Source organism: Porites lutea, chromosome 1 (genome assembly GCF_958299795.1).
Source record: "Porites lutea chromosome 1, jaPorLute2.1, whole genome shotgun sequence".
Taxonomy (NCBI): domain Eukaryota; kingdom Metazoa; phylum Cnidaria; class Anthozoa; order Scleractinia; family Poritidae; genus Porites; species Porites lutea.
Window position 1 is genome coordinate 8,945,920 of NC_133201.1, and position 27,306 is coordinate 8,973,225.

Here is a 27,306-nt window from a genome sequence, read left to right on the forward strand (position 1 = left end):
TTTTATTTTGAACAGATAACTGCACTATTTCCTGCTGAAACATTTAATTATACTTGACGAAGTTGACACTAACAAAGTAATTTCTCCTATACTTTTAATCTTTTCAATAAATTGAAAACAGTGAATTTCCTGTTGGATTATTTCGCTTGGTTTCTAGGATCTGGCTGCTCGTAACATTCTCGTTGGTGAGAACATGCTGTGCAAAGTTTCTGATTTTGGTCTGTCAAGAGAGCTGGCAGAGGACAGTCCGGTTTACGAGACACAGGTACATTTAAGGTGTCCTGTTCCCCACTCCAGAAATATAAGGGGAATGGTTACAACCTTTCGGCGCAGCGATTTCAAGGATCGTTTGTGTGGACAAGCGTTACTCATGACTGGTTAATAGTTACCTTGCGTACCATAGATCAATACCTAAGAGTTGTCCACCTAACCAATCCCAGAAATCACTGGACCCAAAGCTTGTACCTATTCCCCCTGGAGTTCTGAAGTGAGGAATAAGTTGATTTTCAAAGAAGTATTCCTGAGTTAAAAGTAATCATATTTTACACGCGCACACGGACCAAAACGTCTTTCTTGCCGAACCACTTGACTTCATTCATGCTACTTGTTAGTCGCTTGACATGTCTGTATATTCTAAATCAACCTCTAAACTTTCATTTTAAGTGCTTTTTCTCCTTGAAGGAAATTATCTCAATTATAAAACTTAAAGAAAGAGATATGCAACATGATGGAGTTTTCCAACTGTGGCATAACAGCACTTTCCTTGCAACAAAAATTTAAATTGAGCATAACCACGAGAAAACATAAATCACAATACATCACATGTCTTACAAAAACAGAAATGTTTGCCCTGAATGCTTTGTAGATACCTAACGAAGTTGAGAGGAGTGGACCCCATGTAGAAAATACTTGCTTCTCGTTTAACTGTTTTTAAAGGGGGGTAAAATCGCAGTTCGATGGACCTCACCAGAAGCTCTTCAGCACCGCGTGTTCAGCTCAGCAAGTGATGTGTGGAGTTATGGCATCCTTCTTTGGGAGATTATGTCATTCGCTGATCGACCATATTGGGGGTGGAGCAACAGTGAGGTATGTAAAAAAGAACCATCGAACATTTTATCTTTAACAATCATCATCACGTTACATCAAAAAGTGCGAAAAGCCAAAATTGATAAACCTCATCAGTAATGCTGTTTATAACTTCATCAGGGGGACGCAACGTCATTTGTCACCAAACATTACAAAATAATGCCGCGTCTTCTAAATGAATCTAAATTCAAGACCTTTTCCAGACTTTCGATTAAATTATTTTCTAAATAACCGATTGATGAATTTACCTCAAGGTTATCTAAATAAGCGATTGATGGATCAACCTTGTCAGTTATGCTATTTATGTCGTCATCTCACACAACGCCATCTGTCACCAGTCTTACAAAATAATGCCTCGTCTTCCAAATGAATCCAACTTCAAGACCTTTTCCAGACTTTCTCTAAAACAATAATTTCTTTCCCAGACCCATGCTTATCTACGTAAGCGATAGATTGAAAAAAAAAAAATTCCAACCGGTACAGGACAAAGTTTTGTGGCAATACAATTGTACACCAACGTGCAGAGTAGACACAAGAAAGTTCTGAAATTTGTCATTCTGCGATCAAATATTTTAGCTTCAGAAGAGCTTCATTAAGTTTATATTCTGAACAACAACAACAACGAGCAACCAAACAGACAAAACCAAAATGTTAGTTTAAAACAAAAAGACTCCAGGTTTTATCTGTCTTTTCAGACTTTCCCACCGTCTGGAAAACTGGTTTGCAAATTTTAAGACGTTTTCGATAATTCAAGACTCCGTGTGAATCCTGAAATAAGGGAGAATAGCTACTACAGCCGGGTAGTTATGCGAAATATACGCATGAAAACATTAATAAAGAAACCAGGACAGTTGGCATTCAAAAACTCCTCCCAAGCCACGTCTCTGTTTCTTATTAAAATTCAAAGCTTCAGTACGCAATAAAAATTACAAAACAATTGTGTTAATATGTAAGTGTTTATAACCACTAATTGTAACTGATTTTGAATAGGTGATGGACCGAGTACAGTTTGGCTACCGGTTACCTGCTCCGAAGGTAATTTTATTGTACTTCGAAAACCAATACTAACAATTTATTAATATGCAAAAATAAGAAAACACACCCAGAAGTCAGATCATCGGAAAACATAGTTTTAAGTATGACACACAAGGATTCGTTACCATTACTGAGTTATGCTCACTCGACTCATACAGACTGTAGGTGCTTTCGTTTTCATTCTATTGATAGCGTTTCCACTATGAAATTAAGTCAAAAATTTGCAAGAGGGCAACAGTAAATTGCGTAACAAAAACTGAAAGGAAGCCTGAAATAATAAAAAGAAACACTTAGAGATTAATTAAGCTAACTGCAAAGCTAGATTAACTGTTTTTTGATTAATCTGTCCTTGCGACTAATTTCCCTTCATTACGTTTGGGAACCTCACATTGGTTTAAGAATAATGAAAAGCTTTAATTTGATATGATTTAATATTACTTTGCGAAATGACCTTAGCAATCAGGTTATACGTTTGCATCGCTTCCAATTAACGAACAGTACGGGCGTTTCCTTTTCTGCCTTTCAGGATTGTCCTGAAATCATTCATGGTATAATGATGGATTGCTGGCAGTCAGACCCAAGCAAAAGACCAAAGTTTGAAGAAATCGTCAATCGCTTGGACAAAATAATTCGCTCCCCTGAAGTCTTAGAAATTGTTCCTTTGCTCCAATCAACGCTAGAAACGTGAGTAAATAAGCTCCCTTGTCTGCAAAATCACACTTTTACTCTTTTGTCGCCGTGAAAAAAAACAACAACAACAACAACCAAAAAAAACAACTAATAACCAGTCTAAAACTCCAGAGATCTCACGGCCTCTTTAAACAATCAGTAGGGCCAGGGTACACGCGAACTATTTCGGAGGCAACTTCTTACGGTTATAACATGTAATAAAAAGATGAGAACAAATAGAACGTTGGACTAAAAGAGAGTATGCCAGGGCGTTACGCCAGATTCCAGAGAGGCTAAAATTTGACTCCAAGGTGCATAGCATAGCTGTTTCACTTGCTAAAATAATAAAGGTGTATCGCTAGCCTGCTAACAGGGAAGAGGCGAAAATAAAGATTCGATAAAAACAAGCCAAAAGAAAACTCCGGAAAGGACTGATGACTTGTGATTTGCCCACCTTCCATAAAAAAGCCTGTCTAAGGTTAGTGTATAGAAGTTAACTTACTGATTGATGCTATTTTCATTTCAGATCTGAAGAGATTGATGCTCCACAATTCGAGTCTGTCGACGAGTGGCTGAACTTCATAAACATGGAATGTTATCTGGAAACATTTCAAGCAGCAAATGTAGACAGTCTTGATAAAGTTAGGGGACTGAGAGACGAAGATTTAAGAGATATGGGTGTTAAGCAAATCGGACATCGAAACAAGATTAACAAAAGCATTAAGGCCATAAAAGAGCAGCATGCTTACAGCGTCCTGGAAGTAAATGAACTGGAAGTAAATGAAACTTTCTTTTAAACGATTCATGCGTAACACGCGTAGTTTGTTTTCAGAGCGGAGTACCCGGCATTCTATAACATTCTTGATGGTCTGTTAAGTAAATAAATGACGATTTCATGGAAGGATATCCATAGTGTGGTTCTTCGGCAACGGGTTCCGGATCGAATTACGCCTTGGAAATGTCTGTTTTTGAGGAGAAGGAAAAAGTAGAGTACTTGGTGAAGACTCCCACACTTAGGGAGAGTTATCACCAATGAACTCAAAATAATTAAAAGAGCACCTCTGGATATGATTCGATCTCAAACGACACTTCTAGGAGTCGGGTTGTGATACCATTGCAGCCACCCTTGCTCCTCAAAAGACAATTAAGGCAAAGTTAGCCGCCACCTTTCAGTTAGTTCTTTTCACCCTAAATTTGCTTGCAGGATATTGGCAAGTACATGTACGCAATCTCAAGAATATCATACAAAATGCACGTCGACAAATAATTTATTATTTTTTTATCATTTTCAAAAACACTGAATACAATTCTACAAGTGGATGACACGAAAACAACGAGCGTTAACGAGACTAACGCGCATGTACACTAGAATGGATCAAATCATCGTGCAGAAAAAAATGTAGTTCAAATAAGTAAACGTGTTGTGTAACCGTACGAATGACCTCTGGATTAATGCATTTTGCTTCGTATAAAGAAAACAATGAGAGCACTTACAGAAACAGCAGTCGAGTGCTATCAAAGCGGGTGTATGATAAGTGTGTGCAAAATACATTATGAATGCATACGGAGCGGTTTATCATAACTCCCCAGCGCTAAAACATTTTGCAACACGTCCCCAGCGGTAAGGAGCGTTGGGCGAAAAGTGGGGGGGGGGGGGGGGGGGGGGAGGGAGGGGCTGATTTTACGTAGAATACTGTATGTAACTAACACGAATGAAGGGCGGGCACCGAGAAACATTCGCAGGGTCAAGAAATCAGCAAAGCAAAGGGTTTTGATAGTAGTATCTATCTGATTTCTAATGATATAGACTAGATGAGAAATGTAATAAAAAAATCCTGCCTACAAGTATGATGGTCCTGTTGGGAACTGAATAAGATATCCATTCAGTGGTGAAACCGCTAATAAATGGGTAACTTAACTTTATATATTGTTAACAGTAAAACGAAACAACATCTAAAGGCTGACTCTCGCTAGAAGCAGAGTCGGAGTCAATCAAAAGCACAGAGCGCAGCGCTATGATTAGATATACTGTAAACACAGTTTAGACTCCGGGTATACCTGTATCTCTGTCCATACAATCTAGTGAAAGCTACGATGACGAAATCGTAAGAACAGACAAGCCTGCGTCATAGACGAAACTAAACTCTGGTTAAGTCCGTCAGCGAAACAGCGCCGAAATCCTTGTTCTGGGCCCTTACCTGCGTCCCAGGATTGGTACGCCCCATGACTGGCCCGTTAAAAATGCCATTGTCGATTTACCAATCAAGGTGAAAAGAAATTGGAAACGCACTTCCGTTAAGTCCGTTGGGGGAACAGACCAAGGATATTGGCACTGCTTCGCAGACGTTACTAACAGAGGTTAAATTACGTCTGCGACGCAGGCTACCATTAGGGACTTTACGGTGGCTGAACACAGTTTTGACAGTTCGTGAGAATATGTCATTTGCCAAATCATGGCAAGAGAAAGGTTGCAGCTCACAAGCTGGAACTTGCCAAGTGAAAAATGTACTGTAAAATTTGAGGTTTCCATAGCTTCCATAGCAACATGAACGATTGAATACAACCATAAAATTTCACTTTTACTCAGTTTACGTAAAATTCGCTCATTACATTTTCCTATAAACTTGCACACGGCTTACTAGAATTAATCATTACCATTTGAAACTTACTTAACCAAATTATAACAGGGTTTTTTTAGAAAATCAAGAATTTAAAATTTTGAATTGTAATTATTAAATGTGTCAAAAAATTCGTCCGTCCAACTTTCATTTTAAAGTTCTCATTATTTAAAATACAATTAAAGTAAAAATTCTGGCAAATATCACAAAATCTTAATGAGTAGATTTTGAAAAATCGTCTTCTGTGTTCCATTGCTCTTTTGGCACCATGTTTGTTTGTCTAATTTAAAACACGCGCCGTCACGCGAGTTACCGCTGACCGCCCGCAAAACTGTGTTCAGCCACCTTAAGATCCAAGGACGCGACGGCAACGAGAGCGTCGCTTAAAAAGTGGATTTGTGTTCTTTCAGTCTTTATAGCGATTATTCCTACCCACTTACTTACTCAAATGTAGGCGAACCCTCATGAAACTGAATTTCTAGTGACCATTATCCAAGCACAGGAAGAGAAATAAATTTTCGTCGTTGCTTGTTTGTATTCTCCATAAAACACGAAATTAAGCATGTCACGACGTAGCCGCGCAAAAACGGGAAAGAAATGTACAAAAATGTGTGATGCACGTGCGAAGTTGTCGTTTTGCTAATAAAACCTATTGCTTTTTTGGAAGTTCTCGTTCCCGTCGGCGTCTTTGGATTTTAAAGTCCCTAATAGTATTATAACTAAACCAATCACAGCGCCTCAGAATAAATATTGAAAAAGCACTGTACCTGTTGTTTTTTTTGTTTTGTTTTGTTTTTTGTCTTTTTAAGCGCTTCCGCTTTTGACACCGACATTTGTTTTTCACTAAATCGTATGCGTCGGACTCCGTCGACCGTGTGACTCTAGTGTTTGAATTTCGCTAGTTCCTGCGCTAGTTAAAAAGCAGGCCTTACAATGTAGCTTTTTAGTGCGCACCAGGCTTTTAGCCAGACATTGAAAACTGGCCGTCCAGAAGGCATGTTTTCCCATAAAATTAAAAGAGATTAAGTGAATTTTCCTTGTATTTATTCCAAAAATGGGCGTCCATAGGACGGCTGGACACCCTTCTGGCTAAAACCATGGTGCGCACAGTAGTAAGTTGACCATTCCTGATCACATACGATTGCTAGTAAGGAGACCGAAAATAAAGGAAAAAAATGTATGTATGTTTACTTTGATGCTGTTCTCATAGCATGGGGTAGGGTGTAGTGTGGGCAGGCTGCCTGTTTCTTCCACGTTCCTGTTCCAGAACCTGGAGCCCATATCTGAGGGAGTGGCTTCGGTTTAATAATTCCTCAGTGCTTTCAGCAACAGAACCAGGGTAGCGGCCAGCTCGTGATGCATCCTGTCAAATGATTAATATGAAAAAAAGATTCGTGCATCATTTGAAGAACTCTTGATTGCGAATGGCCTCTTCCTCACGCTTGTGTAGAAATAACATTTTATTAACAGGGCGTGGTTGTCAGCACCATGCGCATGCCCAAACTGGACGTACAGGATATAAAGTTTTAAAACAGGGTTGAGCCCCCAGAAGTTGCCTATTCCCTAGGCCTCATTATTTTGCGCGGCCCAACGTTTCGTGTCACGCGGTCCGAAGTGAATTAACCGAGAGGGAATTAGAAAACACCGTACAGGGACTAGGCAAACCCAGGGGTTAGACTCCCACTAGCCGGGAAAAGCATAAGCCGGCCCACAATTGCAAGATACATGTATCTATCTGTCTCGAGAGATAGAAAACAATTATCATGTGTAAAGGAGTTTTGTCTGTGGTCACAAGAGTGATCAAAATCAATTTACTCCTTTGGAACAACATTTATAAATACACTGTACATCATCAACAGAAAAGGTTATGGAAATTATTAAAATGATCGGCAAAGGCAAAATTCTTTGATCTTTTAATGGAAAACTGGACTTCAGTCTTGATTCAGGGAAGCCTAGGGGTGCGGGATTCCACCTGTTACCATAAGCATGAGCCCAGGCTACTTTCATAAGAACGAAAGGGGAAAAAAAGCAAAAATTAATAATTAAGAACTTTCTAACACTTCAGTTGAATCAGTTCCCTGCCTTCTAATTGCATCTACCCGGCAAGTTGAAATCTTAGGGAAAGTACAGCTGTAATGTGAATTTGTATGTTGATATTGACACTTAAAGGGTAAAAATAGCAAACAAGTTGAAGGCAGCTACTCCCATCCACTAGGTACAGTCTAGCCAGTTCAGTGTACCCTCCATACTACCCCCCCCCCCCCCCCCCCCACCCTCCAAGATTCCATTAATGAATTTATCATTTGAAAAATGAATCCATTGGTAGTTTTTTATTAGATTTCAGATACATCTTTCCATTCCTACATACTTAATGAGCAGTGAATTCACACACAAGCCTGTTATGAAATATTCCACCAGGTCAGGTTTCTTGAATTTGATGTAAATGTCTTCCAAGCAATAATATTTTATCAATTCAAAGAATTTTCGACCTGATTAAAAGCAAAGAAGTTATCATAAAAAATTCACATAATGCATTGCAGAAATGCAGATTTGAATTTGATACTGGTTGTGGCTAAACTAACGGATTCATTTTTGGAATAATCAGTTCATTATATAATTGGGGGAGGGGTAAAAACTGTATGCCCTTTGCCACAAACAATTAAGTTGTACATAAAGACAATTATGCACTAACCAGAGTGGTGCGTGACTGATGAAGAAATGTTCTGAGATCCAGGGATGATGGCATTGGAACTACTGTGGGTTTGGAACTCTCCCACCCGGCAAGACAATGTGACGACAAACTCATTGCATCAGTGGGATCAAAACTGGAGCGTCTGTGAGGCTTGAATCGGTAGGGAGAGAGCAGAGATGATCGGGGTACGCTCACCCTTAAAAAGGAATTAAACTGTCTTAATTTTTTATATTTTTTTGTTCAAGTTAAAACTACATGTTACCCTTTCATTCTGACATGCAGGTACAGTGTACATGTAGATGAAGATGTAGTGCAGATAGAGAGTGATCAGTGTTTTGTTATTGTTGTGGAGGCAGTCTTTTTGCCATGTGTACACACTAAACATGGCAAAAGTGTACTTCAACTCGTGGTTATTTGCGACATTATTGTGAATATTAATATTACCTGTAATCTTTTCATCATTAAAGTAAAAATTGATGCACATTATCACACTTTTCATGTACATGTACATGTAGATTTAGAACCAGAAGTCAGGAGAAGGAAATGTTCAGAAAGGAACATTAAAACTCACCGGACATAGCTTCCTTCTGTTTCATACTCAAACTCGCGTTTAGTGTAGCATACTGAACAGGATGTTTCAGGTCCATGGATTGGGACAGCAAAGAGCCGATCATTTAAAGTGTATGCATTGTCACCTGTAAACAAACAGCAAAAAATCATGGAATTATAATGACAAAAAAAATTTCACCTGAAAGGCAATGTTGCCTTACAACATACATGTACATGTACATATGTTATTGTACATTAAGGTGGCTGAACACACGTTAGGTATAAATAAATTGTGAGTATACAATGTACGTCATTTGCCAAATAGCCCATTTTCGAATTCGCTATGACCGCTGAATTAAAGGAGTGAAGACGCATTTTTTACAGCTTTAGCCTCCATCTGAAGTAATGTATTCACAAATTCCAACAAGAAAAAGACCTGTTTATTACTCTGTCTATTGTGTATATTCAAATTTCAAACACTTACTTGCCAGAATTTCTGAATATTTTACTTTACGTCGAGGCTAACTCTGTATGAATGTGTCGTTAATGTTTGTATTCAACGGTGATTTTTAATTCGAAACTGGACTATTAATCATGGCAAGAGAAATCGTTGCAGCTCACAAGCTGAAACTTGGCAAGTGAAAAATATACTGATGAAAGATTTTGATTGATAGGTAAAATTTCACATTTTCGTTGTTTTCATGGTCACATGAACGATTGAATCCAACTTTAGAATTTCCCTTTTGCTAAATTTACATAAAATCGCTCATTACATTTTCCTATAAACTTGCACACGGCTTACTATAATAAATCGTTACCATTTGAAACGTACATGTATTTGACCAAATTTTAACAGACAGGTTTTTAGATAATCAATAACATAATTGGACTGCAATTATTAAAATTAATGTGACATGAAATATTTGTCTGTTCAACTTCCATTTTAAAGTTCTCATTATTTAACATGCAATAAAAGAAAAATTCTATCAAATGTCACAAAATTTTAATGAGTAGATTTTGAAAAATCATCTTCCGTGTACCACTGCTTTTTTGCCGCCATGTTTGTTCGTCTGATTTAAAACATGCGCTGGCATGCAGGTTTAATACTGCTGATTGCCCACAAAACTATGCTCAGCTGCCTTTAAAATGTGGGCTAAGTTAAAATTGGAGACATGGCCAGCAGTCTCACTTAGAGATGTTGTACAGCTGTAGATAATTAATTTTTTATGTCAGGTAATATGTTATTTTTCCATTGTTTTAACTTCATTAGTATGTATTAAAATACCCAAAAACAAAACAAAACAAAAAAATTACCTGAAATAAAAAAAAAACAATAACTACAACACAGATACAAGTACATGTACTTAAAGTACTTAAATGTGCCCTAATTGCTTCGCAAAATATACAGTAGAGTACTGTAAGTACTGTAGGTAGAGGTTAGTACAGGTTCAAAAATTTCAACAAAATAAATAACAATCAAATAAAGGTGAGAATAAATAACAAGACAAATCAAAACAGAACAAAACACTTGGCTGTGCTCTAACAAAAGATGAAAGAAAGCCTACAGAAATGTACAATGTAGTGCTCTGTGAAATCCAGGGTACCCAGTATTTTTATTTATATAAAAAAAAATATGATTTTCTATGAGTTGGAGCAAAAAATAGGCGGGACCAGGAACCTGTGAGGGCTCAGCTACAGTATGTAGAGCACAACACTGAATCATTATAACAATAAGAATGCTTACAAGTTACCCCATCTTCAGCATGGCTATAGGAACTTCTTGAAGGAGTGAGCTTTAATGGAGAATATGGCAACCTATGGAGACGAAAAAAAAATAAAAATCAAGACATGCTCAACTATTGAAATAAGTCATATGTTACAATGTATATAATGTATATTTTTTTACATTAAGAAATAATTATACATATTTTTTTTATAGCTTTACAGTGTACATGTCATATGAGCAAGTTTTAATATATAAGACATGTACAGTGTCACTTATGGCATATAAAAAACAGTTGCAGCCCTTCTAGAGTTTAAAATAATGTGAATGCAACTACATGTACAGTACTTGCACTGTACAGAATCTATGAACCTGAAATGCACCTCCACAGGCTTGGAGTAATCTATTATGTATGCATACTACAGGTGTAACTGAAAAAGATAGTCCAGTATTCTCCCTAGGTATTTTAGGCTAGCCTGGCTTAATTCACTGGAAAATTGTTGCCGCCTGGCTTAAAACCAAAGATTTATCCGACTGGATGCTTATGTTGACATCTAGAACTAGGTACTTCAGCGACAAAATCAATCAATAACGTTGATGAAACATTGACCTTGGTGTTTTTACTTGTGCGTTTTCTCCTAATCAACTGATTGTAAAAGTGAGTTACATGTACTATTAGATAAATATGTTTAACCTATGATGCACTCATTTCACCAAACAGCAGCCATCTTGAAATTGACCGACAAACATAAGGGCCCTTCAGGGAGCTTATGCGGAGTAAGAACTGAAATCCCAGTGCTGACATTTTAAGCAGTATCACAACTTACTCACAATGGAAAACTCAGACAGTCAACCCAAGTTACGTGGAACAAAAAAGAAAAGCTTGTCAAAGCAAATTGATTTTTTTTTACTGTTCAAGCAGTATCAAAAATCTGAGTCAGAAGACCCCCTGGCCTTTCCAAAATCCTAGGGAGAATAGTCGTATGTAGTCATTGACAGTTTCACTATTGATTTTTTCCCAAAATACATAAAAAAAAACAAAACAAAATGTACATGAACCAAATTGAATTAGGCACCCAGGCTAAAACAAACCAACAACAATAATAACATCAAAACAAGGCACAGTCGGGTACATGTACATGCAAACTGACTTGAAGGTGTACATGTACCCATACATGTGTGCATGGCTTGTTCGTGCATCATGTTTTAGTTTATTGAATACATGTACTACCTTTCTTGTTCAGCATTGTGCATGTATGATGACGTTATGAACATAAGAAAATCATTAAGAGAACTGCGGACTAAAGAATTATATGAAAGAAGATCACAGTTACACTTGTACATAGACACAACTTTTGCAGTTGCCAAAAGAAAGCCTGACAAAAATTCAGGCTTGTACAGGATTTGAACCCTTGACCTCTGCGATACCAGTGCAGCACTCTTACTGATTGAGCTAACAATTATTAGCCTAATGGGAGCAGATCGTGTAGTTTCGTGTTGTGTACATGTGGTTTCTTGAGTAAAATGATTGAAAAAAGCAATTCTTTTTTGTTTTATTTTATTCATTTTTTATTTTATTAGCATTGCCCAGAAGAATACAAAAAAAAAAAGCACTGAAGATATGCAAACACTAATAATAAGAACGTGACAATACACTAATAATAACTTAAATATTTGGGCAGGGACAATGCAACAGCTAAAGCCAATAACTGCTGACCCAAAAAATAAAAGGATATAAAAGTAGCAATTTAAATCACATGCAGCAGCTAATTTCTTACTCTAAAGACTCCCCTTTTTTTCCATGTTTGTTGGTACTGTATGTCTGTTGTATGCGAGCCAATGAAGTATTATTTTACGTACGGTTGCATCACACACCATCTCGAACATGTGCAGCCACAATATGACAAACAATACCCTAGAATGCAATGATTTAAATTACATGAAAACAATCTTGATCACTGAGCACTTACTCTACAACCGTTTTTCCACAACAGTCTTCCTTATTAACTCTCCTAAACTCCTTTAGATCATCAAAATAGTCGTCTGGTTTCTCCGAAAGATATGATGTGTTGTCCAGCATCCCAGCTATCCAATCATAACCAAGCAGGGACCTTCGTCTGTCATCATTACCAACTACACTCCGCTCACGATGGGGTGAAAGTTCAAAACTTACATGGAGGGCTTTCTTAGGTGTCTGAAATAGAAAGTAACAGGTTAGCCTGTGAATATAGCCATTTCTCCTTGCTCCTCATGGCTACAGCGTAGGGATTTTTCACTGGAAAGACATCTTTGCCTCAGTGACAGAAATTCAATTCTTTTAGCTATTGCAAATGACAGACAAGAGTTAAAGGCCAAAAGGGTCAAATGTAAAATTATATGATGAATCTACTACAAAACAGTCAAAATTTCTCTCATCCATGATACAAAAAAGTGTGATGCGCGTGTACATACAGTACCTCCTTCTTTTAGCCACTAATCGGGCGAAAGCAGTTAGGGAACTGACCTGACACGAAAGCGAAAAGACTTCAGAAGTTAGCGAACAGGACGTTGGTGAAACGACTCGTAGGCGAAATGACTGTAGACACGTTCCATGTGAATAGAAATTGCTGCTTGAGGGCCAAAGTGGCCCCTACAACCCATTTTTGGGGGCCAGATATTTCAAGAAAAGGCCAAGTAAAACTCGATGTGAAGGGCGCTTTTTTTGGGTTATGGCTTAACCCTTACACTAGGTGCGCCCTTGTTTTCGCTCGAGGCTTAAAGACTCGTGAAAAGTTCTGACTATAATATTGTGGAACTATATGACTATTAAGTGGAACGATCTGGCTTGGAACGATCTGATCGAAGTGACCGCATACCAACCAAAGAGTACAGTAAGAATTTTGCGTTGCATTGAATATTCATGACGTTTTAAACAATTTGCAAAAGTTGTTGCATATCCTGTAAAACAAATTAAACGCTTAAACAAAATTAATCACGGGACATTTTTCAACTTCCAGTTCTCTAACACTGAAACTAGGATGCAAACTGACCCAGACTACTAAGAAACTATAGCTGAACTAACATGTACGTAAGTGTGCATTTGTTTGAATACTGACTTTCTTACGGTTTCCTGGAGTGGAAAGAATCGACACCGGCACCACAGAAGTCCTGTTTCTTCTATCATTTCCACCGGACATCAAAGCTTGTCGAAAGCTTTTCGGAGTGCTCGTTTGACCCGCCTTAGTTGACCCTTGATCAGCTCTTCGAGTCACGCTGGCGGGCGTTCTGTCAGCCCCGCGATAAGTAAAGCTCGATTCACCGTCGGTTCTTGTGACAAATGAATCATCTACCGACCTCATTCTTTTCAGAACGTCCCAAGTGTCATTCTGGCCTTGTTTCAGCTGTGATAGTAACGTCTGATTATCTCTTCTAAGCCTTGAAAGCGGAGAGTAAATGTTTACACTGGAAGCCGCCATTTTTCAAAACGGTCAGTGATCACGTGACAATAATATTTACTTCTCGAACCAGGCTCCATCGGTCAAGTCCACAAGACCACCAATGAGGTCCAAGGGAATGCGAAGAAAATAAGGTGTGTGTGTGGTTTTTTTTGTTGTTGTTTTTTTTCCCCTAAAATAATTACTTTTCTTCTTGTTTATTACTCTGTTTTGAAAACTTAGATCTATTACGAAGATGGTTTGAACAGGAAGTAACTGATCGTACTTCTTAAAAAGGCCGACACTCGAGTTTAATGGACAGGGAGGAAATTAGTAACAAAACGACTGCTTTAAAAACATTGCAATAACATTGATGCTGCGGAAGATATTTAAAGTCACCCTATTTATTTTTATCCCCAAGTGATCTTCAAGATCACATTCAAACAGATTCGAACTTACTTATGGCATGATTTTTCGTACTTCCGAAACCTTTTACTGTAAACAGCGTGTACTCAAAGGAAATATTGAATAAGCTTTTCAAACTTCCAGTATATTCATCTCTTTTTTTAATTATTATTAATATATATTTTTTTGGCAACAAAAGCCTTTTGTTCAACAGGGAAGGGACATTTTTCCCTCTTACATGATAAAATAATGGATACTTCGTAAGTAATATTTTTCTTACAATATCAAAATTAAAAAGACATAACAAAAACGGCATCAAGTGGTTAAGAATTAAAGATATCCCATCTCTTAAGTTTAAGTATCTGTTAATTAAAATACTGCATCGGTGGCGGCCTTACCGGAATTGAAGAGAAAAGGTAAAACTTGTAATAAATACTAAGGTCTATACACTGAAAACTTTTAAAGTAATTTCGGAGCTTGTCAAAAGTCTGGCTGTTTTTAATTCGGAGGTTAAATTACTGAGAACTCGGACAATTAAATTTCATTTAAGTTTTTTAAACTGTAAGTGTCTTAAAATAGTTTAGTTGAATTATTTTCTAGGGTACCTGTTTTCATGATTCGAAAAATTAATTATGTTCATTTTTAACTTTTTTTTTATTTTTCTTAGGAAGTGAAAATGCCCTGCGAGTTTGTTCTGTATATTCAAAAGAGAACGTTTTTTTCTTCCTCTTCTTCTTTTTATGTTAAATTCGAAAAATATATCTATGTTCATACATTAAGATGCGAGCATTGAAGAAACGTTACAATTTCATGGATAAGAGCTACACATATGTTTCTTATTTTATTTAAAACATATTTTGCTTTGAAAAATGACGCTGCTTTTATGGCCGGCATGACAAAAATTTTATTGCTTTATGACAGTTTTGGCACAATCTTCGATAGTTGGTGAAGTGGTTATTTTGATATTTATCCTCTTTTTAAGAGGTTTCTTAAAGAGAAAGGAAAACAAAGTTGGTATCGATTTCCAAGCTTCTTTTGATAAATATCTTTAACAGAGAAAAATAAGTATATAATAGGACTCTGCAGCAACATCACAGAGCGCCAATTGACTTAACAAGCTTTCGTCTGCAATGGAGAGAAAGCAGTTACTAGGTTTAGTATTATTGGCGACGTGTTTGCAAACTCCCACTGGGGCTCCCCGCGATGAAAACGAAAAGAATTTCGCGTTGGTAAGTGCAACGAAAAATCACTAATTTTGCTACTAAAAATCAGCTGAAAAGTTTAAAGAATATAACTCAAAGAAAAAAAGGAAAAAAAAAAAATTTCTTGAAAACAAATTTAAACCTCCAATACCTCATGTTGCTTATTGTTATAAAAACTAAATAAGAAACAAAGCTAGCCTTACTCGCAAAGTTTATGGTTATATCAGCTTTATTGAACATTCATGCTGCCATTTATTATTATTATTATTATTATTATTATTATTACTATTATTATTATTATCATTATTATTATTATTATTATTATTATTATTATTATTATTATCATTTGTCAGTATTATTATTTTATCGGTAGGTCAATTGCTTCAAAGACAACTGCCGTGAATCATCCCCGAACGTTTAAACATGGTTGATTACTATACGGTTACATTAGATATTACATACTGTGCCTCTCTCTAACAAACGAAATGCATTCAGTTTTAATGTGTTGCCAGGGCCACAGAGTTTTTTCAAAAGTAGTTTAGCCCTTGTTTAACAAAATTAACTACGTTCTAAGCCATGTTCAATTTGCCAAACGCTGTTATCGAAACACTATTTATCATGAACAATTCGATTTCGATAAAGCGTATATCGTAGACTGCAAAAACACTTATTAACCCATTAAGAAAGAGATCTAGAGGTCCAATGATTTCACCGTGGCCTAATAAGTAAGACTTCGTTTAAATATCCGACCCTCATTGCCTATTTGTATCAATGTCCTTTCGGCCACCCTAAGAATCAGCGGGATATCCATACATGATATTGCTTATTGTTTAATTGGAATGGGATCCGGCAACGCCCAACGTATTTATGAAGGGACATTGATCGCTTATTCATAATTCATAAGCCAGACCATAGGGTGAGCCGACTTTAAACACCAATTCAGCGGGAAGGAGGTAGTTAAGAACATCCACAACTAACAAGAAGGAACATCAAAAATTCAAATGCCCGCTGGTCGTGGAGGATGGCAAAGTCTCGCCCTAGCCTCTACTAGAGGCAGGTTTGGACTAGCCCTAATCTTTTCATGAGACCGGCTCGTGCATCAAGAGATGCATGCAACAAAAGTGAAAATCGAAACTGCGGAACAATGTGAGTTTAAAGACATTTTTTAGCATTTTTAGGTCGGTAATTAAGGTACCACAAGGACAGGAGCACAAGGATTATAACACTAGTACAGTTTTACTCAGTGAGGATCTGGTAAAACGTACCTCCAAAAATGCACATATCTTCCGTAAAAAACAATGAAATGAATTATTTCATATACTTCACCAGGACCTGACTTCACATTATATTCCGTAAGTTATCACCACGACGCCGATGTTGCTTTATTTTCAATTCACCGTGACGCAAAACATATTTTTGATCATTTTTAACTAGAAATTTCTCAAACAATACCATTACTTGTCACCGCTCAAGGATGGAAATCATAATCTCAAAGATGCTGTGAGGATGTTTCAGCAACAGTCTGAAATCCCTGAGACAGGTCATCTGGATGCTGCTACTATCAAAGAAATGCACAAACCAAGATGCGGTGTCCCAGATCTTGAGGAGGAAGAGAACTCAGAATCTGGTAAATACATAAATGAAACCAGTACAGTAAAGGCGACAATTTTAGATGATCACTCGGCTTTTAGCACTTCATATGCTTCTCTTGTGGTCTGTGCCGGTTTGTTTCTTTGTTTGCCCGTTTTTATTTTTGCCAAACATGACTGACAGAGAATGTGGTATATTTATGGCTTTTGCCTAAGAATGCCATAGAATTATTTTTTCTATTGAGCCTTTTCTTTTATTATCTTGAAGCATTATAAAGACAGTCCACTCCTTCACTTTTTTAGTGAATAGAGACCTCAAGATACACCGTTTCCGTGTACAGCTAGGCGGGTACGGGTGAATAAGCCGTTCACATAGCCGTAAATACGGTTAGATTGCCTCTTACGCGGGAGAAGCGGCTACCGGTTAGAGTCAGTGGCACCCAACGGGAATATAGTTCAAAACCACTTAAAACATAGTATTGTTAGATTATTTTAGCAGTTAAACGGTAGATATAGGCATATTTTTATCCCCTAAAAAATTTTCATCTGTTCGGATTTCCTAGCTGAAAGTCTAGTGATCCGAGAATTATAGGGATCAAAACTTACCTTTTCGAAAATTTCAGCTAGGAAAAAGGCTCCCGAAAATTCTAGGCGCTCTTTTAAGGGTAAAACATGGGTTAAAAATTGGCAATTATACCATTTTTTAGATGTTCGAGAATCCTAGGAGAGGCAGGCAAGCTACAAAATTTTACAACAAATGTTCCGAAAATTCTAGATCTCAAATCGTCTTCCGAACGTGCTTCAGCTGTCAAAGTAAACAACTTTCAAGATGCTGCATAAATTTTACCAGAAACTCATAAGGGGTTGAAACGTGTAGCTCTCATATGTTTGCTTTGTCCGATGCTTGTGATTATTCATTTTCGAAAGTACCATATTTGGAACGAGAAGAAGAGATAACTGACCAATCAAACTTCGTAAACAACGTGACGTAATTTTACTTCAGGTTCCCGCGCCCGCTTAAAAAAATGGCCGACAAACGGGGGAAAAACTCCCTAATAAAAGCCGAGAAAGCTTTCAAAGGTTGAAACCGGGAATCTTACCGAAACACTGAGCAGGATATTATTGCCTTACCACCCTGGCCAAACGTAACATTATGAAACCTATTGACGTCCTCGCAACAACTTGAAGTTGTCACTTCAAAAAACGATGCCTCGTTGACCCTCTGCACAATAAACTTATGCTGCAAATAGGCTTTTAAAATTCTTATATTAAAAGTCTAGAATAAACAGTAAAAAATATTTTCGAATAAAATTTATTAGCTGCGTATCGAAAAGTGTCCAAAACCTGAACCTGACATCTTCGCAAAAAGTGATGCATGTAATGAATGTGAGAAGCATTTAAGCTCAAGTTAAATTTAGCATGGATGTTGTAGTGACGATCGTGTTTTAAGCTAATTTTATGAATGAACAAACTCAAACCAATAGATAGAGAAGCCGTTCTTGAAAATTTTTATTATTTTTGTATTCCACAAATCAGTTAACTTAAGGGCACATTCATGTGACTTTTGAGGGAAAAGCTAAGTGATTTTGGAGTGAAACAAATTTTGTATCGAGTTGATATAGCCTTATATGTACACCCCAAAAATAGTCTTCGGTCGGTCAATGATGGCTCTTGATCACAGTAGATAAGGCGTGGAAAACAAATTCTTGGAAAACAAATCAGACCGAATTTTTTGCGTTCGACAAGTTTACAAATTCTTTCCAATGAATCTGGGTGCGTGCAAACCAATCTTTTTTTTTATACACCACATCTGAGGAGAAAGAGTATTATGAGGCGCTGTTTTTATCATACATACCTCGTACAAAATGCAGTATTTCACAATTTTTCAAGACAAATTGCATTCATTCAATATTCAGGACCATCGAAGCACGTGTGGACTTTTAATTAGCGAAACCGTTCAAAAAATTTCCAAAATCACCTATACGGCCAGCCGGTTCTAACTTTTGACAAGCGCCAAATTTGCCAAGAAATTTTAAAAGAGTTACGCTTCAACGTGATAAAGAATTTATTGAGTCTGTTTTTTATTAACGGTTTTATAACGATGTGTAGTCTTAAAAAGCGTTTGATACGCTTGACATTTTGAATACTCCTGCAAGCGATGTTTATGAGCGGCTTAAAACAAACGGCAAAGCGATGAAAATTACACTTTTGAGACTACAAAAAATCAATAAAGAAAAATAATTCGATAGAACATTTACAGAGACAACAATTTTCATTCAAGAAAACAAATGAGTATTTAAGTGTATCTAAGAATCCTCAAGTCTTTACTAGTAAGCTTAAAGTTTATGTTTTAGGCCGCCGGTTTCCCGGTGTTGGCTGTTTTCAAAGATGAACTCACGACAAGAAAATCGTTCAAAGCTTTCTTTCTACAGCCAAAATTATAACTAAATATTCTTCGGAAACTTTTTTCTTTCTATTTACGGTGAATTAATAGCGGAGCTCTCCTTGCGCGCGCGAAGCGTGCGCGTGGGCGGAGCCCCATAGCTAAGTAAATCTACCCATCCCAGAAAATTTGGTAATCACATGACCGTACACCGACCGCCGACCGCCGACCGCCGACCGCCGACCGTCCGTCCGCACCACAGGAAAACCAATGTTTACTCTCACACTTTTAGCTAGTTTGGGAGCCCAAGAGAAAACTAATTGCACATCAATGTTGTGATCAATTGACAGGTGTCAAAACAGGGCATCCGCTGACCAGTATCACCTGACCGTACCGCGGGCTCAAGTGTGGACCCATCGAGGTCGAATATTTTTTGAAGTTATCCGCTGATAAATTACCAGTTTCAAATGATCGCAGGCTCAAGTTTATTTTTTCCAAGGATTTATATCCTGTTTATGTCACTATGGCCCCGCATTATGAGGATTTTGATTTCAAGCTGGCCTCGGAAGCGAAAATTCCACCAGTTTTTTAAAAGTACAGGCGAGGAAGACCTTATCTTACCATGGTCACGCTCTACGTCCAATTTTTATACTCTGATTGGTCAAAATTTGACAGGTGAGTTCATGCGGACAAATTATGCAGCATCTTGAAAGTTGTTTACTTTGACAGCTGAAGCTGACAGAATTTTGTGTCAACTTGTGATTTTTTTAACTGTCTTTTTCCTCTGGATGTACAAGATGAAATACAGTTGCTATCGAGAGTCTTCTGTTATTCATGGCTGGTTTGTTTATTGGGTTTTTGGTTGAGAAATGCGTCGCTTGTCAAAATTCGGTAATTCGTTTTTGGATGGCATCGTTTTCGTTTTTCACCTTGCTTAATGCGTAAGAGGGTTTAAAAGTCTCAAGCAACTGTGGCCTTCCTTGATAGCTTTCAGGAACTGAATCTCGAATGGTAAGCCTGAGTAATTATTGTATTTGATATTTGTTATTGTTATATCTAATTTCATGAAGTCTTGCACGGTTCACGCTGACAGTTTATGCGGTCAGTTTATGCACGTTTGTAGGATTTGAGTCAATGATCTGACCTAGGCATCAGGTTTGATATAAGCTTACAGAACTTTAAAAAGCCTTCAGATATATTTGCTCACCACAAATATAAAGAAAACGTTCCAAAGAATATTTAGTTATAAATTTGGCTGTAGAAAGAAAACTTTGAGCGATTTTCTTGCTTCGAGGAGTTCACCTTCGAAACCGCGCCGGGAAGCCGGCTTAAGATTTACGCTTAAAGACTCAGGATTTTTAGAGACACTTTATACTTGTCTTCGTGAATGAAAATTGTTGTCTCTGTAAATGTTTCACCGAATTATATTTCTTTTTTTGATTGTTAGTAGTCTCTCTTGCAATTTTAATCGCTTGTCCGTGCCATTTGTTTTCATCGTTCATGAACATCGCTTGCAGGAGTACTAAAAAATGTCGCGCGTATCAAACGCTTTATAAGATTTCACATCGTTATAACTGAAACCATTAAATAACCAAAAAATAATAATAATAAATTCGCTATTATGTTGAAGCGTAACTCTATTAAAGTTCATTCAAACACTCGACCACACTGAGAGCTCGCACTATAGAAACGAGAACCAGCTGGCCGCATGGGTGATTTTGGAAATTTTTGAACGGTTTCGCTTAAAGCCCACGATTGATCGTCCTGAATATTGACTGAGTGCAATTTGTCTTGAAAAATTGTGAAATACCGTATTCTGTCCGAGGTCTGTATGATAAATAGTACTGTTGCACATCAAATATGATGTATAAAAATTATAAAAGGTTGGTTTAAACACCCCCAGATTTGTTGGCAAGAATTTGTAAAGTAAACCTGTCGAACGCAAAAAAATTCGGCGTGACTTGTTTTCGAGGCCTAATCTACTGTGATCTTGAAAGTGATCGAAGATGTTTGCTATTTTTTGGGTGTACATATAAGGTTATCAATTCAATGTAAGATGTTTCACTCTAAAATAACTTAGCCTTTCCGTCAAAAGTCACATGAATGTGCCCTTAAGTTAAATGATTTTTGGATTGAAAGTTAATTGTTTGATTTAAATTATACATTTATTAAAATTGGAGCTTCGCTTTTAGCCCTGGCTAAATCTATATATTATCGACTAAAGGCTTTTTAAAGTTCTGTAAGCTTAACCTTATATCAAACCTCATACGAGGTCAGATCAGTGTCTCAGTCAAATCTTATACAAACGTGCATAAACTAGCTTCATAAACTGCGCCGCTGGACTTCATGAAATAAGATTTAAATACAATAATTACTCAGGCTTACCATATTTCGAGATGCAGCTCCTGAAAGCAATCAAGTAAGGCAAGGGTCGCTTGAGCCTTTATAATTCTCGTACGCATCCAGCAAGGTGAAAAACAAAAACGATGCCATCTGAAATCGGATTATCGCCTTTGACAAGCGACACATTTTTCAACCAAAAACCCAATAAAAAAAACCAGCCATGAATAAGAGAACACTCTTGATAGCAGCTGTATTTCATTTTGTATATCCAGTGGAAAAAGACAGTTAAAAACATCACAAGTTGACTCAAAACTCTGTCAGCTTCAGCTGTCAAAGTAAACAACTTTCAAGATGCTGCATAAATTTTACCAGAAACTCATAAGGGGTTGAAACGTGTAGCTCTCATATGTTTGCTTTGTCCGATGCTTGTGATTATTCATTTTCGAAAGTACCATATTTGGAACGAGAAGAAGAGATAACTGACCAATCAAACTTCGTAAACAACGTGACGTAATTTTACTTCAGGTTCCCGCGCCCGCTTAAAAAAATGGCCGACAAACGGGGGAAAAACTCCCTAATAAAAGCCGAGAAAGCTTTCAAAGGTTGAAACCGGGAATCTTACCGAAACACTGAGCAGGATATTATTGCCTTACCACCCTGGCCAAACGTAACATTATGAAACCTATTGACGTCCTCGCAACAACTTGAAGTTGTCACTTCAAAAAACGATGCCTCGTTGACCCTCTGCACAATAAACTTATGCTGCAAATAGGCTTTTAAAATTCTTATATTAAAAGTCTAGAATAAACAGTAAAAAATATTTTCGAATAAAATTCATTAGCTGCGTATCGAAAAGTGTCCAAAACCTGAACCTGACATCTTCGCAAAAAGTGATGCATGTAATGAATGTGAGAAGCATTTAAGCTCAAGTTAAATTTAGCATGGATGTTGTAGTGACGATCGTGTTTTAAGCTAATTTTATGAATGAACAAACTCAAACCAATAGATAGAGAAGCCGTTCTTGAAAAATTTTTATTCAAAGTCCAAAAAGTTAATCCTTTAAATCAATTCGTAAAACACTATCTGGATCGTGGATCCGTTCACGCAAGTGAAATCGGCTGAGCACACGGCAAAATTCAACACAAAATCCATCTCAAATGCGGATAATCGGGGCACATTTTGTAATTTTTCTCTTAAGCGCCGAAATGAAGACTTTATAAAACGTCTATGAAACAGTTAAAAATACATAAATTCTCTTTCAAAAACGTAATTGTCTTGGCCATAGAGTGCAAAATGTACCTGAAAAACTACACTGCCTTGGTTGCATTTCAAAACAGACCATGCGCTCCGTCGTGAAGAAAACAAAAGGTTGAATTCCTCGAAGGACGATTTCTTGATAAAACGCTTCCCTTCCTCCACAAGAAGTAAGCTGAGCATTCTTTGGATCTTTCTCTTTCCATTTTTTGTCTTTTAACGGTGTATTTTTAAACTTGAAATGCAGAACTTTTGTCTTAAAACATCTGCATGGTGACCGCGAGGCAACCATTTTGTTGAAAATGGATATCTGTCACTAAGGTTTCCAAATATGGTAAAAGTGAATATTCACGACCATTGGACGCGAGTTACGCGTGTCAACCCCTTATGAGTTTTTGGTTTTACGCAGAACTCACCTGTTAGATTTTAACCAATCTGGGCCCAGTTGTTCGAAGGCCGATTGGCGCTAACCCAGGGTTAAATTTTAAACCGGGTTTCTTTTTCTTTTGTTCAAAAGCATTTTCCCGGATAACTTTCTCTCTTCTTTTTACAGCATCCAATCATCAATTGCAGGCAAAAAGAATACAACTGAATTTGCTTCTCAAGCTTTCATGTATGAAATCAAATTTCGCACTAACCCTGGCTTAACTTAACCCTGCTTTGAACAACTCGGCCCAGAGCATAAAAAATTGGACGTGGAGCTTGACCAACACGTGAAGGTGGTAGGAAAAGGTCTTCCCCGCCTGTATTTTAAAAAAACTGGCTGAATTTTTGCGTCTTAGGTCAGTTTAAGATCAAAATCGTAATAGTGCGGGGCGATATTAGGGACCTTAAGCATCGACAACGAAATACACGACGACGACGTTTGTGACCCAAGGAGGATTGGGTCGAGGCTTTCGTTCTCAGCGGGAAAAACGAAAGTTAAGCAGTGTGTTGTTTTTAGGAGACGACGATTTTTGGTTGTCTGACAAGTAGCTCTAGCTATGGCTTTCAAAAACGTCCGAAATCTGCTTCTAATTAACCACAACGATGGCTTTATCAATGATGATGAATTTGTTGTTCTGTACGACCTCTATGCATCGAAAAACCTCGACTTTCCGTACGATTCGTACGCACCTTTTGACCTGGAAGAGCTTGATGAGTCTGAGAGTTTTGCAGAGTTTCGCTTTGGAAAACGAGATATACGAATTCTGAAGGAAGTTTTGCTAATCCCTGACACGATTACCTGCAGTCAGCGCTCTGTTTGTGATGGACTAGAAGGTCTCTGCATGCTGCTAAAAGCGGCTTTCTTACCCATGCAGATATGGAGACATGGTCCATAGATTCGCTAAACCTGTTCCAGTTCTTAGCATGATCACCAATCAAATGATTGACTTCGTGTATAATGTTCACGGGAACAGAGTACTAAACTGGAATCATGCGGTCCTTAGTCCTGTCAACCTGCAGACTTATGTTGATGCTGTGACAGCCAGGGGAGCCCCACTGCCCAATTGTTTTGGGTTTATTGACGGTACCGTTAGGCCTATATCAAGACCTGGAGAACATCAGCGACTTCTTTACAATGGGCATAAAAGGGTTCATGCCCCGAAATTTCAAAGCATTGTTTTGCCAAATGGCTTGATCGGGAATCTATATGGCCCAGTTGGTAAGTTACAAAACAGTACAGGCCACCAGCTTTAAAGCAGGGATGCGACCAAATGTTTATTTTTGTAGGCCTTGCACTTATTTTAAAAAAGGGAAAATATTGAAAAAAAAATGAAACATTTTTCAAGGCTATAGGACAGGCTAAATTTATTGATTTTCTTATTCAATAATGATTACCAAGGTGAGATCACTTCAACAGTTTATTGGGAGCAAAGCCAGAGGGAAGAGGGGACTGTCCCCCCTCCCCCCCCCCCCCTTGAAATAAATATAAACTCAAGATGAAATTAGGAAAAAGTTTCTGAAGTACTCATATAATCAACAGCTTATGTAACCCAATTGTCAGCAACCTTTACTCTTACACTGATACCTACCATCACCTACCTATTTTTAGAAGGAAGAAAACATGATGCAGGAATGCTTGCTGATTCACAGCCACTACACGACCTTCATCAGTTTGCCTACAATCCAGCTGGCCAGGCAGTCTGTGTTTATGGTGACCCTGCCTACCCCCTTAGAGTGCAGATGCAAGGACCCTTTAGATATGGTATATTGACATCACAAATGCAGCAGTACAATACAGAGATGAGTGCTGTTAGAAGTTCTGTTGAATGGCTGTTCGGAGATGTAATCAACTCGTTTAAGTTTAATGACTTTAAAAAAGATCTGAAGCTTTTCCTCAACAGTGTTTGAAAGATCTATGTTGTTTCTGTCATACTGCATAATGCAATGACATGCTTCTGTGGTAACATGACCTCAGAATTTTTTGACCTTAGGCCACCTACTCTTGACACATACTTTGGCTAGGAAACCACACTATTGCCCAGTTTACAATGCCTTTGATAAAATATGTATCAAAACCTTATAACTGCAGTTAACCATGGTAGATATTTGTATGCTGATAAGTTAAAGACTATTTCTCACACCATTGAACTTTTTTAAAGAGAAAATGAATAATAATAAAATTAAGCACAATTTTATTTCTAAAACTTTTCTAATTTTCAAGAAATGTTATTGTAACTATTGATTTATTTCCCAACTTTATTTTCCATTTTTCAGAAAACTGTGGTTAATTAACTTAAATTAATTTTATAAATAGAAATAAAAGAGATTTATCAAAAAAAATTAAGCACAACATTGCAGAGTCAGGCTATTTTTTTTGAATTCCTTTATCAAACATTTTACAAATATAGGAGCCCAAGGGCCTGTTTGTTGGAGGTTGGGCTGGCGCTAACCCGGGATGTTTACCGTGGTGACTTAATGAATTTTTACAGAGTCAACCCTGGGTGAAAGCTACCCCAATCTAACATGACTGAATGAAGATACCCATGCTTCTTTTAGAGATTTTGCCTTGATGATGCTCGAAATTGGGTCAATTTCTAGAGTGGACTCACTAAATGTAAGAAATACTATGAGCTAATTACAGGGAGATCAGGAGTGCATATCGATCTCTCACTGCCCTTGCTGTAACCCTGAATTCTGGAGTCTTCAGAGAATTCAAATAGGCTGCGAAGCTTTCCCATACTTTCCCTCTCTCGGTGCTTTTCGGTTTAAAATTGTAAGGTTCGCTCGTTACAGCTTCGCGAAGGATCAAGACATCATGGTCTTCCGTCCAAACAAAATACCTGGACTTACTCGCTGTCAAAAGAACACGAAAATATATATTTTTAAAGCAAAACTAAAGATTTATATCTTGAGGTGCAACTTAAAATTAGCACAATGACATGCAGGTCTAAAATAAGAAGAACATGACTTCAAATATCCCAAAATTCTCCTTAAAGAGATCAGTACAGAAAAACTTACATTCCTTTTGAACGAGTTCTTGCTCGGCTGTAGAAATGTGGCCGGCCATGGCTTTGGATGCTTCTGAAAGAAAGTCATTTTAGTCTGTTAAAAATAGCTAAACTGTTAAACATTTGACTTCCGCTGGTCCGCAAATAATACATCAAACAATCATTATAACAAAAGGTGGAGACAGATGATTATCAGCATGAAAAAGTTTAGTTGTTTACTTACGTTTTCACCAGAGCGAAAATTTGCTCAGATTCAGTCGTCGACGAAGGCTGGACGACGTTTTGACAACCTAACGCATGCCCAGAAGGTTCGCGCGGGAAAATTTCTCTTCCGGTCGGCGTCGTCGTCCCATTTCGTCGCGGATGCTTAAGGTCCCTAATGACATAAAGACAAGATGTTTGTTGTGAATTTAAAACAAAAGTAAACGTGAGCCTGCGATCATTTGAAAACGAGTAAATTGTCAGCGGATAACTTCAAAAAATACTCGACCTTGATGGTAGGTACGTGGTGTAAGCGTCATATAATGGTTCCCCGTTAGTTACTAGAAGCAGTGTGCATAATCCTACAATATATAGATTTAGCCAGGGCTAAAAGCTAAGCTCCTTCTAACTCGAATTTATGATTTAAATCAAACAATTGTAAACTTGTATATCCACAAATCAGTTAACTTTAGAGCACATTCATGTGACTTTTGACGGAAAGGCTAAGTAATTTTAGAGAAAAATAATTTGCAAACAGTCCAAGCTAAGAGTGAAATTAATCTTACATCGACTTGATAACCTTATATGTACACCTAAAAAATAGCATAGCCATAATGGTTCTTGATACATTAGGAAAACAAATCAGGCCGAATTTTTTGCGTTCGATAAGTTTACTTTACAAAATCTTGCCAACAAGTCTGGGGACGTGT

At 37.5% G+C, this 27,306-nt stretch overlaps 3 protein-coding genes and 1 pseudogene across 8 annotated transcripts in view; 3 read left to right on the plus strand and 1 right to left on the minus strand.

The window, feature by feature from the left end:
* LOC140944312 (ephrin type-A receptor 4-like) overlaps positions 1-4,415 on the plus strand; it is a 15,795-nt gene extending 11,380 nt beyond the window's left edge. For 3 of the 6 annotated variants that reach the window (XM_073393495.1, XM_073393474.1, XM_073393503.1), the window contains 5 exons: positions 158-265; positions 937-1,086; positions 2,077-2,121; positions 2,648-2,805; positions 3,317-4,415. In XM_073393495.1, the coding sequence (XP_073249596.1) occupies positions 158-265; positions 937-1,086; positions 2,077-2,121; positions 2,648-2,805; positions 3,317-3,587 (732 nt within the window). In that variant the 3' untranslated portion in view covers positions 3,588-4,415. The remainder of the gene's footprint in view (positions 1-157; positions 266-936; positions 1,087-2,076; positions 2,122-2,647; positions 2,806-3,316) is intronic. The other 3 variants (XM_073393508.1, XM_073393489.1, XM_073393482.1) reach the window with 3 other exon arrangements.
* Positions 4,416-6,450: 2,035 nt separating this feature from the next.
* On the minus strand, positions 6,451-13,827 carry LOC140934767 (migration and invasion-inhibitory protein-like). The gene is made up of 6 exons (XM_073384339.1): positions 13,468-13,827; positions 12,343-12,566; positions 10,394-10,464; positions 8,672-8,795; positions 8,101-8,296; positions 6,451-6,771 (listed from the first exon to the last, which is right to left on the minus strand). Exons 1-6 carry the CDS (start codon positions 13,825-13,827, stop codon positions 6,613-6,615), a joined length of 1,134 nt encoding a protein of 377 aa, XP_073240440.1. The 3' UTR covers positions 6,451-6,612.
* Positions 13,828-15,250: 1,423 nt separating this feature from the next.
* The window catches only part of LOC140944360 (matrix metalloproteinase-19-like), a 31,599-nt gene continuing 19,543 nt past the window's right edge, over positions 15,251-27,306 (plus strand). The window contains exons 1-2 of the mRNA XM_073393525.1: positions 15,251-15,419; positions 16,827-17,019. Of these exons, the coding sequence (XP_073249626.1) occupies positions 15,321-15,419; positions 16,827-17,019 (292 nt within the window). The 5' untranslated portion in view covers positions 15,251-15,320. The remainder of the gene's footprint in view (positions 15,420-16,826; positions 17,020-27,306) is intronic.
* Positions 23,889-25,518, plus strand: LOC140944370 (uncharacterized; annotated as a pseudogene).